This window comes from Dromaius novaehollandiae, chromosome 1 (assembly GCF_036370855.1).
Source record: "Dromaius novaehollandiae isolate bDroNov1 chromosome 1, bDroNov1.hap1, whole genome shotgun sequence".
Classification (NCBI taxonomy): domain Eukaryota; kingdom Metazoa; phylum Chordata; class Aves; order Casuariiformes; family Dromaiidae; genus Dromaius; species Dromaius novaehollandiae.
In genome coordinates, this window is record NC_088098.1 from 94,108,132 (window position 1) to 94,121,861 (window position 13,730).

The following is a 13,730-nucleotide window of genomic DNA, read 5'->3' on the forward strand; positions in this document are numbered from 1 at the left end:
CAGCCAATGGCCTCGAAGAGCAGCGTCGCGGGCCGCCGGCTGGAGGTGCCTTTGCGAGGCGGCGGCAGCGGCGGCAGCGGCCACCTGGGACGGGGCTGCGGCCGCCCCCTCCCCGGTCCGGTCCTGGCCCGTCATGGCGGGGGCGCGGGGGCCCCGGGCGGGCGGCGGGTGCTGCTGGGCGCTGCCCACGGCGCTGCTCTGCGCCTACGGCTTCTTCTGCAGCGTGCGGCCCTCCGAGCCCTTCCTCACCCGCTACCTGCTGGGGCCGCACAAGAACCTCACCCAGAGCCAGGTATGTGCGCCGAGCTGGCCTATACGTACATATATAACTATATATATATATTTATAATTTTTCTTAAGTACCCTGGTGATGGAGGGTTACCGCTATCTCTTTCCCTTGCAGGTGTTCAACGAGATTTACCCGGTGTGGACTTATTCCTACCTAGTGCTGCTGTTCCCGGTGTTCCTGGCCACCGACTACCTCCGGTACAAGCCTGTGGTGCTGCTGCAGGGCCTAAGCCTCATCGTGACATGGTTCATGCTGCTGTATGCCCAGGGGCTGCTGGCCGTCCAGTTCCTCGAGTTCTTTTACGGTGTGGGCACTGCCACCGACATCGCCTACTACTCGTACATCTACAGCGTCGTCGACTTGAACTTGTATCAGAAAGTCACCAGTTATTGCCGGAGTGCCACTCTGGTGGGCTACACGGTGGGCTCGGTCTCTGGGCAGGTCCTTGTGTCGGTGGCAGGCTGGTCCCTCTTCAGCTTAAATGTTATCTCCTTAACCTGCGTATCCATCGCCTTTGGTATGGCCTGGTTTCTGCCGATGCCCCGGAAAAGCCTTTTCTTTCACCATGTCTCGAGTCAGCAGATCAGTAGGGAAATGAAGGTCATAGACTGTAAAAATGGATCTGCTGTCCAAGATCATCCTGACATGCAGAGGACTCCCGGTTGGGAGGATGAGACAAAAGTTCCCTTAAATGTGGAGGGACAGTCATCACAGAAGCAGGTAAGCTGTGTCCTGGTTTGAAATAAACACAAGATGCAACACTCATGTGGCTGTCATATATGTATGTGTGTGTGTGCAAATACACACACATGCATATATATATATATATACTTGCATATGTGTATGTATGTACACATACACACACACACATATGCACAACTGTCTTGTGTGTATATATATATATTGTAACTGTTGTGTAAGTTGTTCTGCAAGGCACAGGGTGATTGGGTTTTATGTTATGATTCTGGAAGGAAACTGCAGTACTCCCTGAGAGCTAACACTGATATGTTACAGATGTGCAGAACTTGGATAAGTTGCAGGAAACATCTTTGTGTAATCAGTGTTTAATCTGCCAGAACACCAGGGGCTAAGCCAGTTGCCCGCTTTTGTGGGCTATATAACTTATAACAAAGTCACTGAGGGCAGTTATGTGTCCTGTTCGTTAGAGCTACCTGAGTGCTCGCATGGAAACAAGCGTACGGGCACTGTCCCTTGATCAGCAGTGGCATGTGTTAGCTCTCATGGCAAGATAAGCAAAGCAGCCTCCAGTTTTGAGGCCTGATGACTGGACAGGTCTCTGCCATGTGTCAGCTAGGTAATGCACATTTATCAGGGAGGCTTCAAGGCCCTGGTAGAGGCTCAGGTGTTGTGTAGGCTTGGCTGGCGTTAACTGGCTGATAAGAAAGTCCCAAGATGGGATTGGAAATGATGTGTCAAATCAGCCCAAAGAAAATGGGGGAGCTTTGGTGGGGAGAGAGAGGTCACTGCTGCTCTTCAGTCAGGAGGAGGTTGCACTGGTTTTGGGAACAGAGTGGAAAGTAAGCACTTCTGTGGGTTTAGCAAGCTAACAGGGAATTCACTTGCAAGTAAGCCAGTCACTTGCCTGAAAGGAATGAGGAGTTAGTATTATTTTTTTAAGACAAAAGCAAAGAAATAGAGACATGTGTAGGCTATGCTGTTCCTGCATGTGTCAGAGCTGTGGTTTGAATATCCATATGGAGAGGAGCTTGGTTCTGGGTGTGTTAGCTGGGGCTGGGGAGGCAGCATCAGGGACTGCTTTCAGCTTGTGCTTCCTCAGGCTGCAGCTGGGAATTAAAAGAATTAACATTCCAGGGAACTAATCCTTCCCTATCCAGCCCAGTTCTGCAAGACCCAGCTGCTGAGACAGCAGGGAAAAATACTGAATAACAAAAAAGGGCAGTCTTTATTTTGCTTTGTCTTCTGGTGGGAAGAAACAAAGATGTCCCATAGAAGAATCAAGCATTTGTAGTGGAATATTTGGTGAACTTGACCTGAAGGCCTTTCCCCCTGACCTTTTGCTCAAGGGAGTACCTCATGCAGTACTCATCAGAGCAGGGCTATTTTCAGACACGGGCATCAGTGCTCAAAGGGTACTTTCCTTACCAGTCCTTCTGGGGCCAGCAATGCAAACAGCATAGTCATTTTAGTGATAGCTTATAAATGCTTCTGGAGATTTTTTTTTTGTTTTAGGGTAGGGATTGCTTTACTGAGGCAAATAAAAGCAGAAGTATCTTGAGCCATAGTGTACTGAACATATTGAAGGGTGTTTATTAAACAAGTGAAGACTAAAACACCTTAAAGCATCTAAAATTCTGTGCCAGTAATGACTAAGGGATTAGTATCAAATATCTATCCTTCTTTCTTTTGTCTCATTTCCATGCTATGAGAGCAAGGGTGGTTCAAAACTAATAGTGAAAAACTTTAAACAGATGTGAATTTGCTTAGTTCAGTTATACCAGCTGCTGAAAGCTGAGAAGCATTGACATGTGTTCATAGTTCTTATTACTAAAGAAATGGTAATCACACTATGTGAACCTAGACTAATGGCTGTATGAGTAATTGTACTGAAGAAGTATTTCCAGATGGTGTTAGGACAGATAGGTTCCTTCTGGCTCATCAGGCACTTGCTTGTGTAGAACTTGCTGAATCAGTGTTTGTAGCATATATGACAGTTCCCTTCCCTAGTTTTCCTGTGCCTAAACCTGTGCTTCATACAAAACCTTCTGTTTGGGAGTTACGTTGTGAATATTCTTACTTTGCCTTGAGCTGATCTCTTTCCATGTGGTTCTGTCAGGCTTTAGAGCAGGGGCAAGTATCCCAGAGCAGTATCTTGCCTTTGGCAAAGCACCGAAGGGACTGTGTGATATTTAATAAGGATACTCAGAAATTAGTGACACTTTGAAGGTGCAGAAGAGGAGTTCAGGACACAGTAGGCTAGAATCTTTGTTGAGGGCTTTACTGGAGAGACCTTAAAATGAGATTTATTGCTCATGGAGAATGGCCTTTCCAAGGCATGCAATGCATGATTCCCCTGGGCTCTTGGCCATGTGTCCTTTTCCCAAGATCATTGCTGCTGGTGACTGGAAACTGCTCTGAAACTGGATGTGCAGTGGCACAATATGCAAAAGCTCAGTCCTGTAACTATGCTAAAAGTTTCCCTTCAGGGAAGTCAAGAGAAAAATCTGTTATTGGGTTTTGGATGCTTAGTGGGGCTCAGGAGCTCTGCAAAGTCTTATGTGAAGTAACTGCTGCTTTGACTTCCATGAAAAGGATATGCCCATCTTCAAAGACTCTGTGTGTCTGTGTACACCCATCCACCCACACCCACCATAATTAGCAGCTCTGGTTACAAAGGAAAGATCTAGTTTTCTCAGCTGCCGTTCACATAAAGTGGTTTGGAGTATAATTCTAACAGCCTTTGTGTAAAAGGCGGTTTTCATTTTCACTGCAATCCCTGCACACCAGTACTGAGGAAAATTGACTTACTTTGAGGAAAAATACTCATTTAGTTTCTTCCATACTCTCTGCACTATCACATTTACCTGATTTTGGATCAGGACTTAACAAGCAAAAAGCATCAGTGATGCTTTTGCCTTTATGAAGTGAAGTACTGGCTTCTGATCCTGTTTCCTGTTTGCTCAAAATGAGTATTGTGGCCTGTTCTCCTGCATTTCTTCTTTGGTACCCTTCAGCTTTTCACACAGTGCTTTCAACAACTAGCAATTACTGCTGTCGTCTTAAGAGAGCCAAGGATCAAATGGGTCATGGGGAGCAAACTTCCTTAGCATGGAAGGGGGCTGTCCTGGTTAGGGTAGAGACCAGCTGCTGGGACAGTGTGATGGGGAAGCTTTTTATTCAATATTGTCTGCAGGTTTGTGACCAAAAGTGGTCATGTCACTCACTAGTGATCAGATCACTTGAAATGAGCAATCTGGTAGAGCAATGTGAAGTACATATAAGCAGAGACTAACATTTCTCCCTCCTCCCTCTCCAATCTATGCAGGAGCAGAAAGTAGACATTTTAAAGGTGCTCAAAGACCTCTGGCAGGACTTTCTGCAGTGCTATTCCTCCCGAACCATGCTCTGCTGGTCCGTGTGGTGGGCGCTGTCGACCTGCGGCTACTTCCAGGTCATCAACTACGCTCAGGGCCTGTGGGAGATGGTGCTGCCTTCCCACAGCTCAGAGATCTACAATGGTGGTGTGGAGGCAGTCTCAACGCTGCTAGGTAAGCTGCTGACATAGCTCCTGCTTTGCTGTGTGACCGCTGAGAAATGTCTCGTGTCCCTCGAAATCACCAGAGCCACAGTTTGGAAGCATCTTACATTTCCCGGCATATACAGCAGAGGAAATCTCTTGTCTAGGACAGAGCTAAGTGATGTCGCTTTGGGGTGAGTCTCCTGTGATGTACACAAGTACAGTATTCAGTACTGAGTTTGTTGCAGCTTGCAGCACTGATTCTTGTAACCCAGGGTGTATGTGTTTAAAGGAGCCTCACAAGTCAATCTTCTTTCTGAAATATTTGGTAGAAGGTTCCAGATATATGGCTGACTGTATGTTTTTGGCCGTTTATGTGACTACTGGCCTAAAACAGTAGGGTTATGCCTGTTTTAACCCTCATAGCCAGAGCGAGGGTCCTACATGTTTGGGGGGGGGGAGGGGCTGGGGGGGTTGGTTTGTTTGTTTCCTTTCTCTGGAAGTGTAGGGAACATGAGAGTTTCCTGTGCATACTCAGCATGCAGTGAGCTACCATGTACTCATTTCAGTTGTTAAGCAGAAAAGCTATTAAGATGAAAGAAGTTGCTTGACTTGAAAGGGCCAGGTAGGTCAGTCAATACAAATGTCTTGCTCATTAAGTTGTTTAATACTATTCCATTATCAGAATGAGGACAATACTTTTCTAATATTGCTAACATATCCTTTCAGAGGTTCCTTAGGTGGTGCTGCAGTATGTTCCTTTTCTTTGATGGATTAATCGTTCCACCATCTGCTGAGAGCATCATCTTTTTGCGGGGTGGGGAGCAGCAGAAACGAAGGTATACAAACAATGAAGGCCTGATGCTTGCTTAGACATGCTCAGCTTCCACTTGGAGTTTAGTGGGAGCCATGGCAGCTTTAGAGGTCTGCAAACTGGTCTAGCACCTGTTGTTAGTTTGGCTTGAAACTGTCAGGGATTTGATTCTTAAGGCTTTGACTGCTAAACCATCTTCTTCAGCACGCTAACTTAGCATGTGGTCATATTCTATTCTTCCACTCTCCCATGATGCTGTGGCTCTTATTTCTTGTTTGATTTGGTTTGCTCCGCCATCCTGCCTTGGTCCCAGGAAGAAGAATAGGTACTGAGGGAAAGAAGACATCAGTTCTGGTCAGCATCTGTGCCCAGTAACTATGATTCACTGTTACTGAGAAAGTCCAACTTACTTTGATTTCCAATCATGTATGATTGGAAATGCATTCTCTGTAAACTGATACCTTCACAGAAGGCAGCTGTCACTTTCTGAAAAGTCTTTACCAAGCAGCTAAAAATTGATTATGTTACAGGGTTGTAGTTGGGCCAAATGTGGGCAGATTTAAAAATCAAAAACCAAACAGCAAAACAATCATTCTTCAAATGTTATTATGTGCCTTTTATGTTAAGGTCCTTTTCCAAAGCTTGTGGACAGCGGACCTGTTTGAAGAAAAGGTGGTTGGCTCTAAGTTCGGGCAAAGCTGAGGCTTTTTTTCTTTCCAATCTTGATGGTTTTCTCCAGCATCACTCTTGTAAATGGCTGAATCATCTCAGGTGAAGTTTTCTGAAAGCAGATTAACCTCTGTCCATGAACTGCTCAAAAGACAGAACCAAAAAATCCTTCAACTTGACACAGATTCAGACAAGTGAAGTTTAGTAAAATAATCCCAACTAAAAGCCTGAAATCTGTAGCAGGACTGGAAGGAACCTGTTAAGGAAGGGAATCCAGTGATCTGATTTCTTAGGCGCTAGAGCAAATGCTCTGGCTTTTTCCAGTTTCCAGCCTAAATTTGTTCAGGACCAGCTCATTTACCTCTGATCTCATGCCAAGGTTGTATTTTTTTGGTGCCAAATTGTCTTTTTAGCCTCTCTGTAGGCAGCCATTCTTTGCTCTGGGCCAAAGAAACCAAGCTCCTCTGCTCTTTTTTTTTTTTTTTTTTTTTTTTTCCTTTCTGAAGATAAGCTTTTTGAAGATGGATGACCGAACTGCAGTCAGTATTTTCAAATGAGGTCTCAGACTTGTAGGACAGCATCTCTCCTCACTTCTCTCCCCTTACTAGAAGTGCCTTTCCTGGTGTATCTCAGGTCTCAGTTGCCATTTTCACACCTCATAATCATTCTGTGGTCAGTGATGAGCAACACTTGGTAACCTTCATACAAGATGCTGTTGCCAGTCCTGCTTGTACCTGTGCTGTCTTGCAGAAGGATCTTAGTAGATCATGGTGATTCATGTGGCCATCAGATTCCTGTCACAGAATAGTTGATGTTGGACGAGACCTCTGGAGATTGTCTGGTCCAACCCCCCTGCTCAAGCAGAGTCAGCTAGAGCAGGTTGCCCAAGACCACATCCAATTGGGTTTTGAATGTCTCCAAGGATGGAGACTACACAGCGTCTCTGGTCAACCTGTTCCAAAGTTCAGCCACCCTCACACAAAAGTGGTGTTTTCTTATGTTCAGATGCTCCTAGGCAAGATAAATGTTCTTCTTACTAGTGAGGCCAATTAACTATTTAGAAGAATTCCTGCAGCTTCTTGGCAATGTGGCAATGTTCCACTCTAAGGTTGAGGTGTGAAACCACTGAATCAGCTCTGGTTGTCTAATTGCAGGGCAGATTGTATACGTTTTCACAAATAGGTGTTGGGCTGGTACAACCTTGAAGCATAGGAGGAGTACAACTTCATGAATTGCCACTAAATCCCAGAAAGTGAGATGATGAATGGCATTCTTCCTGAACTTCTGAACTGCTTGGACAGTGGGAAGGAGACTCTAGGGACTTAGCTTCTTTCTGCACCTCAGGGTTTGTTACTAGGGAAGCCAGTCTTTCAGAGTAGAAAATGTCAGTTGGGTAATGTCACAGCAGGTCCTGGAAAGAGCTGTTTAGGAGGGAAGATAAAGTCCTTTTCCTTGGCATAGCCACCTTCTTTGTTAGTCAGCAAGATTGATGTGAGGGCCGTCGGGGTTGCAAGCTTGTACACGCTGATGGTGCATAGGGAGCCTTCGTGTGCCTGAACGATTTCTAAGATAGGCCAGCTGAGGGTTACAAAGAGCCTAGATGCTGCACTGTAGCGCTTCTGTACAGTGGTCAAATGCTTAATACAATCCTGTTTTTCAGAGATCTCCAGTAAACCTCCCTTTGTCAGTATGGTGTTTGTCTGGTTTGCTGTGTACAGCAGCATCGTTATGCTATTGGTTATTAGGCTTGTTTGCAGAACAAGGCCTATTTCGAGCAGGAATTTTCTTGTAATGTGATATGTATTTGAGCTTTTCAGTAGTTACAGTTGTGATGGTGCATGAAATAACACCTTATCTGCTGGTTGTGTGAAATAATACTTTCTCCATCTTATGATCTGTCTTCTCCCCCCCCCCTTTTATTTTTTTTAAAGCCAGCAGGAGTTAGAAACCTGTTTTAGTTGTAAAGGATTGTTCACGAACAATCAACAGTGAAAGAAGGTGCCCCCCCCCCCCCCCCCCCCAGCCCCAGTAGCTTGTCGTTAAGGTGCTTCCTGGGAGATGTAGGTTTGAACTGCTCTCACTCTTGTAGCCCAGTACAAAGATTACTCTAAACTCAGGTTTTCTGCTTCCTGGGTGAAAGCTCTAACAGCTGTGTATCAAAGTGGACATCTTCCTTCCCTCCAGTGAATGTAGACCCTGAAATACCACAAAATCATTAGCTAAGTGATTTTTTTTAATCAGAGTTGCATTTCTCTGTAACCCAAATGACAATATTTCTACAGTCAAATACAGAAGCCTGTTGAGCAGCAGCAGTCTGAGTTGTGGGGTTGTAGTGCTTATGAAGCCAGGGAGGAGATTTCAGAAGCAGCTGGCATTGACTGATTTTCCCCCTCCCCCGCTTCCCTTCCCATAAAAGTGGATGGGAGTTTACAGTAGGTTTCCAGGTGAGGGAGGTCAGGTCAGGAAGGAGAACCTCTGTATATGCAGAGAACCTATGTATACACATTAGTGTCCTCCACTTCACTCATGGTTAGCTGTTAAGGTCTGTGCAGACCCTAATCCACAGTCTCTGAATCACTTTGAAGAACTGAAAGTTATGTTTTCCTTTCTCCTCACAGGAGCTGTTGCAGTGTTTGTTGTGGGTCATATAAAAACATCCTGGGCAATGTGGGGTGAGGTGGCACTTGCCCTGTTCTCCTTCCTTATTGCTGCTGCTGTATACATCATGGACACTGTTCGTAACATCTGGGTGTGCTACGCATCATATGTTGTCTTCAGAATTATCTACATGCTGCTGATCACAATAGCAACGTGAGTACTTTTTGAGTGAGTAATACAAATTACTTTCAAAGCTATAGCTGTTGTGGAAGCTGGCATTTTCTCCATGTAGGTAGGGTCTTGCTCACCAGGAACCTGGGAATCTATTACAAGGAGGGGCTAAGCTGTTGTGTTGTGATTCAGGTTGGAAACTGAGGTATGGAGAAATTTTTCTGCTGGCAACCTGCCCAAGGCCAAAAATCTCACGATGCTGAAGTAACTGTCTCTAAATACTAGATAGCACTGCCTGCCAGGGAAATGTTTCTTCGTAAACATGGTTTGAGTGAAGTGTTAGCTGATGAGAAGAGGACAATGTAATAGAGGGTCACTCTTTTCTAAACTCTAAGGAGGAAAACTTTAATGTCACTTGTCACTTTGGGGAGGAAAACGCAGCTGTTGTTCAACCACACACACAATTGCTACATGATAGTTCAAGCATGATGTGAGGAGAGATGCTCAAGCTGGTAACTGTGCAGGGAGTTCTGGTCAGAAGGATGTGGGAGCTTATGGACCACATCACGGTAGGCTTTATGATTGCCAACAGCTCTCTGGGATTTGCAGAGCGTTGTACCTTTTCTGGGTGACCAGGCCCTTTGCAGCTGCACCAGACAAGGAGGCTGCTTCGGTAAGACTGCAACCCACAAAGCTCCCGAAGTTTTGCAGTCTTTCAGATGTTCCTGTGGATCTCTTCTAGTCCTACTGTGGTCCTAGTCTTCTGTGGTCCTACTTGGCAAAGTACACTGTCAGTGCAAGGTAATCTAATTGTGGAAAATACTGGACTAGGCAAGGCAACTCTTTGGGTTGCATGGTCTTCTCATCTGATGCCTTGTCCAGAGAAGTTCTTCCTATTCCTGTGTTTACCTGCTTCTTCCCCATCTTTGTGTTTCTGGTCTTACCTTTCTTTCCAGGTTCCAGATCGCTACAAATCTTAGCGTGGAGCGGTATGCCCTGGTATTTGGGGTCAATACTTTCATTGCCTTAGCACTTCAGACTCTGCTCACTTTGATTGTTGTGGATGCCAGTGGGCTTGGGTTAGACATCTTCACCCAGGTATGGTAGCCTCTCTTATATTTACCAATGAGAGGGAGGGAGGAAAGTGAATCAAGCTATAAAGCTTCTCATCTACCTGTTTCTGGGTCAAGTGTTTGCTGACAGAGAAGTGTTTACTGACTTGTGATATTTTAGAAAAGGAAGGGAGCTCATGTGTTAACCCTCTAACAGATTTGGTATCTGTGTTAAGCTGATTTCTGTTCCCCATGGAGAAGTGAGAGATGGATACTCAGCTTGCATTACCAACTTTGGGACTTGATTTGTAGTTATGATCTGCGGGGAGTTTTATTCTATTGTCATATCTAAATGCCATTATCCTGCAGCCATGTGCAAGATCCATGGGTTTGGAAACTGAACTGTTGTCTAACATCAGTCATCAGTGCTGGTGAACCTGGTAATAAAGGCAAACAGTAGACTGGGAGCAGCATTCAGTCATCAGTCCCATAACTTGGGGGGGCTTGTCTGTTTTCTTCCATATGAGGATTGCTGTAAAAGAGTAGAAGGTCTTTTTAGTTTCTAACTGCAGGTTTTCTTATTTGTTTTTTCTCTGCAGTTCATGATTTATGCCTCTTACTTTGCGGCCATCTCTCTGCTGTTCTTGGGGAGTGGTATCTACAGTATTATAAGGACTTACAGAAGACAGGAGCAGATTCAAAGCAGGTCTCCTGAAAGCCGTTAGTGCACCAAGTGAAGACTCACAGCAACTGTATATGAAGTGATAGGTTTGTTTTTTAATCTCTGCCTCTACTTCCCAAGACAGTCACCTTAACTGTATTTGATCTATATTTATACTATATTAGTATCACATTTTAGAATGTATATATATTGGCTCTTACATAAGTAAGAACAAATATCATCTTTCTAAAATGCCTTTTGTTCTTCTGTTGCATATATGGGAAGTGCAGCAGAGAACTTTATTTCAAAAAGTGAAAGCCTTGGGAGGTTTTGGTCTAAGCCTGTGTGTTTGGAGACTGCCATCAGAAAGGCACTTCATGATTATCTGGTCAACTGCTGCTGTTCTTTCTGTTACTGAGATGCTGCTGCAGGGTAGAAGCGAGGGTGCACTCATAGGCTTCTCTGTGGAGAGCCCCGGGCCTGGAACAGGAGATGACCTGAAGTCCATGCTCTGCAGCGTAGCTTTTTTTGTGCCTGCTCCATGCTGTTGGATGCACCTATTTGAGGATTAATACACTTTGAGACATACACTTTTGTCTCTGCATATGCACATACATCCTTTAGTTGCTTGTACTATTTCTGCTGTTCCTGCCTGCCATTCCTACTGCCAGAGTTTTACCATAGTTGATCATGATACTTTCTCCTGAAAACTTTACTTGGGGTGACTTGTGATGCTGGTGAATAGTTTATCAGCAATGATGCTTGTCCTGTGAAGGCCTGTGCCTAAAGGACTGTAAAGTTGGAGGGGAAGCCTAGAAGGAGTGTAACTAGACAACATGTTAATCCTTAGGACCCTTGGATGTCCTTGCCTTTGTCCTTTGGGACTCTAGATTCCAGCAATCATAGGAGTCACTGACTCATAAGAGGCTAGGCTGTTTCAGTGAGATGGTGGATGTGAATGTAGCCCTGAGAAGAAAAGCGCAGGATTTTAAGCTATGCTTTATAACCTTGGAGAGTTATGACTGTGGTGACTGAATAGACACTGGTCATTATTGTAATTAGGATGAATGCCTGAGGGTTTTTCAAAATGTTGATTTCTTGATCTGTTGCTTCTTTGCTTTTTAAAATGCCTTGATGCTTCTGGTGGATCTCTGTCCACTAGCTCTACCTCTTTCCACCTAAGGAGAAAAATAGATGTTTGGGGAATCCTCTTTTTTGTTTTTTCTTTATTTTTTTTCAGTCAGAGCAATGTGGGACTTGCCTTATATCTATTTTTAGAAATATATTTTTTTTCCCAAATGACTTGAGCACTGGGAAGTTGTTCTGAGCTTTGCCACCTGGTTACCTGGGCACCATAACCTGCACAGCAACAGATATCCATAGTGTACTGTGGGCTGGCTTATAGACTGTCCCTGCTGCTGTGCTGCTCATGGTGAGTTTAAGTGTGCAGGAGAAAGGGCAAGGGAGAAGACGCTATGCAGTGTGCTGCTTCCCCTCCATGCCTTCTCTCTGTGTGGTGGTTAGAGTTTATTCCAGTCAGAGCCCGAAGCAGCAGCTTTGGTTTATTGCTTAGTTTCTTTAATGCTATGGTGGTTTCACAGCACCTGGGCTGGAGAGGCTTTTCTTCCCTGGCTGGGACAGGTATAGTTTTTATCATCTGTGTGAGCCTCAGTCTTTACTGCATGAGGTGAATGGTTAATCAGTTTGGGGTGTGCTCTGTGGGGTCCATGGAGTCCTTTCAAGCTGCCTGCTCAGGGGAATGCACTCCCCAAAACCTCACTGTGTTTGCAGCCTGGCTTGTAAAAATGTCTTGGGGCTCAGCTGTGTTAGCATTTATACACGTAAACTTAACTGCCTTATCCTGAAACAGAAACTTGAAACCACCCATGTATATATTCCTTTCTTTACCATTCAAAAAAGGAAACTTCTGAAGCAGTGAAACACTAGCTGATAAGCAGTCCTGGAAAAAGGATAACAAGTGCATGTCCTGTCCATTGGGTTCCTTGGCCTGATGGCAGTTGCAACAAAGGGTGAGGAGTGAGTGTGTGGCACTTACGTCAAATAAGCAAAGAAAGAAGCTTCATTTTAATCACGTTTTTTCACACAGAACAAATTTTGGGGGAGCAACTCAGTCTTTTAGAAGCAAGTCAAAAACTAACTAGTGAATTACAGCAATAACAAAATGATGTTTCTACCAAAGTCCTGAAATTATGGCAACTGTAATAGTGGCATGCTACACTGTATATGTATTCGAGCCTGTTAGTGTATGGAAGCTAAACCTGGAAGTTGTTTAGGTTCCTGTGTTGCACTGTTGCAGTGGTGATGAGTTGACTGTAGAGCCTGACTGGACCTATATGCAGAGTGATTTGATGCCTATTAAGTACTGTGAACACATTGGCATTGTTCATAGGACCCCTTCAGTTTGGTTCTGATTGAATAGTTATTTTTGTTAAATAAAAATATTTTATGAGATTTCCTATAGCCAGTGTTTGTTTTTGTATTTTGATACCTTGCTAATCCATAGCACTGCTGCTGCAGGTAACTAACACAGGTGGTTCTGAGCCTCTTCATTACATAAAGGAAAATAATACAGGATGAATAAACAATGCAAGAAGGAACCAAGTCTTAAAAAAGACTATAGCTGTTGACTGTTTTGTGTAGGTTTGCAGAACTCTGTTGAAGTCTTGTCTTGCATCTGGTATTAAAGATCCTTAATTGCTGTGTAGTTCAAAAATACCAGTGGGTAGTTCCAGTGCAGGCCAGCCCAGCAGTGGAGAAAGTCAACTGCTAGTGCAGGTTAACCCTGATCAGTAGACACAGATGCGTCTGTCTCACTAAGGGAGACTGCAAGGGAAGGCAGATCTCAGATTAGAAGAGGGATCACTAATGCCAATTTATGTTAGTCTTGATGATGGGAAACATAGCTTAAGAAAAGCTGTCCCTGTTCTAGCCTATAACCAACATATCTTCAAGTAAGGTCTGTGCTTCTGTTATATCAATCAACGGATGAGAAGAGCTTTTGTTCCCTGTGACCCCCCTGCCCCTCCTCCCCCATATATATAGGAGCCCCATGTGATCTGCAGGAAAATATGGGAAAATATTTCCATTCAAAATGGAAATCGAGAGCTATGGCTGTCTGAGTAAGAAGGGATTGAAGCATCAGTGACATGAAGAGAGCAGCCAGGTGCATGGGAATGCATAAACTAGTTCTGGGGGTGTGTTTGCACCTGGAAATAACAAGCAGGTGCTCCCAAGCCAGC

At 44.5% G+C, this 13,730-nt stretch overlaps 1 protein-coding gene across 3 annotated transcripts; it reads left to right on the top strand.

Moving 5' to 3' along the window:
- Positions 1–12,942, top strand: SLC19A2 (solute carrier family 19 member 2). Of its 3 annotated transcripts, none has more exons than XR_010391680.1 (6): positions 1–292; positions 404–1,009; positions 4,314–4,536; positions 8,607–8,799; positions 9,367–9,558; positions 9,714–9,849. XR_010391680.1 is itself a non-coding variant. In XM_026112394.2 (6 exons), exons 1-6 carry the CDS (start codon positions 134–136, stop codon positions 10,532–10,534), a joined length of 1,449 nt encoding a protein of 482 aa, XP_025968179.1. In that variant the 5' UTR covers positions 1–133; the 3' UTR covers positions 10,535–12,942. The 3 variants fall into 3 exon arrangements, 2 of the variants coding, with proteins under 2 accessions (XP_025968179.1, XP_064376729.1); XM_026112394.2 differs by lacking the exon at positions 9,367–9,558 and adding an exon at positions 10,409–12,942 and having other exon boundaries at positions 9,714–9,855; XM_064520659.1 differs by lacking the exon at positions 9,714–9,849 and having other exon boundaries at positions 9,367–9,707.
- Positions 12,943–13,730: the final 788 nt, after the last annotated feature.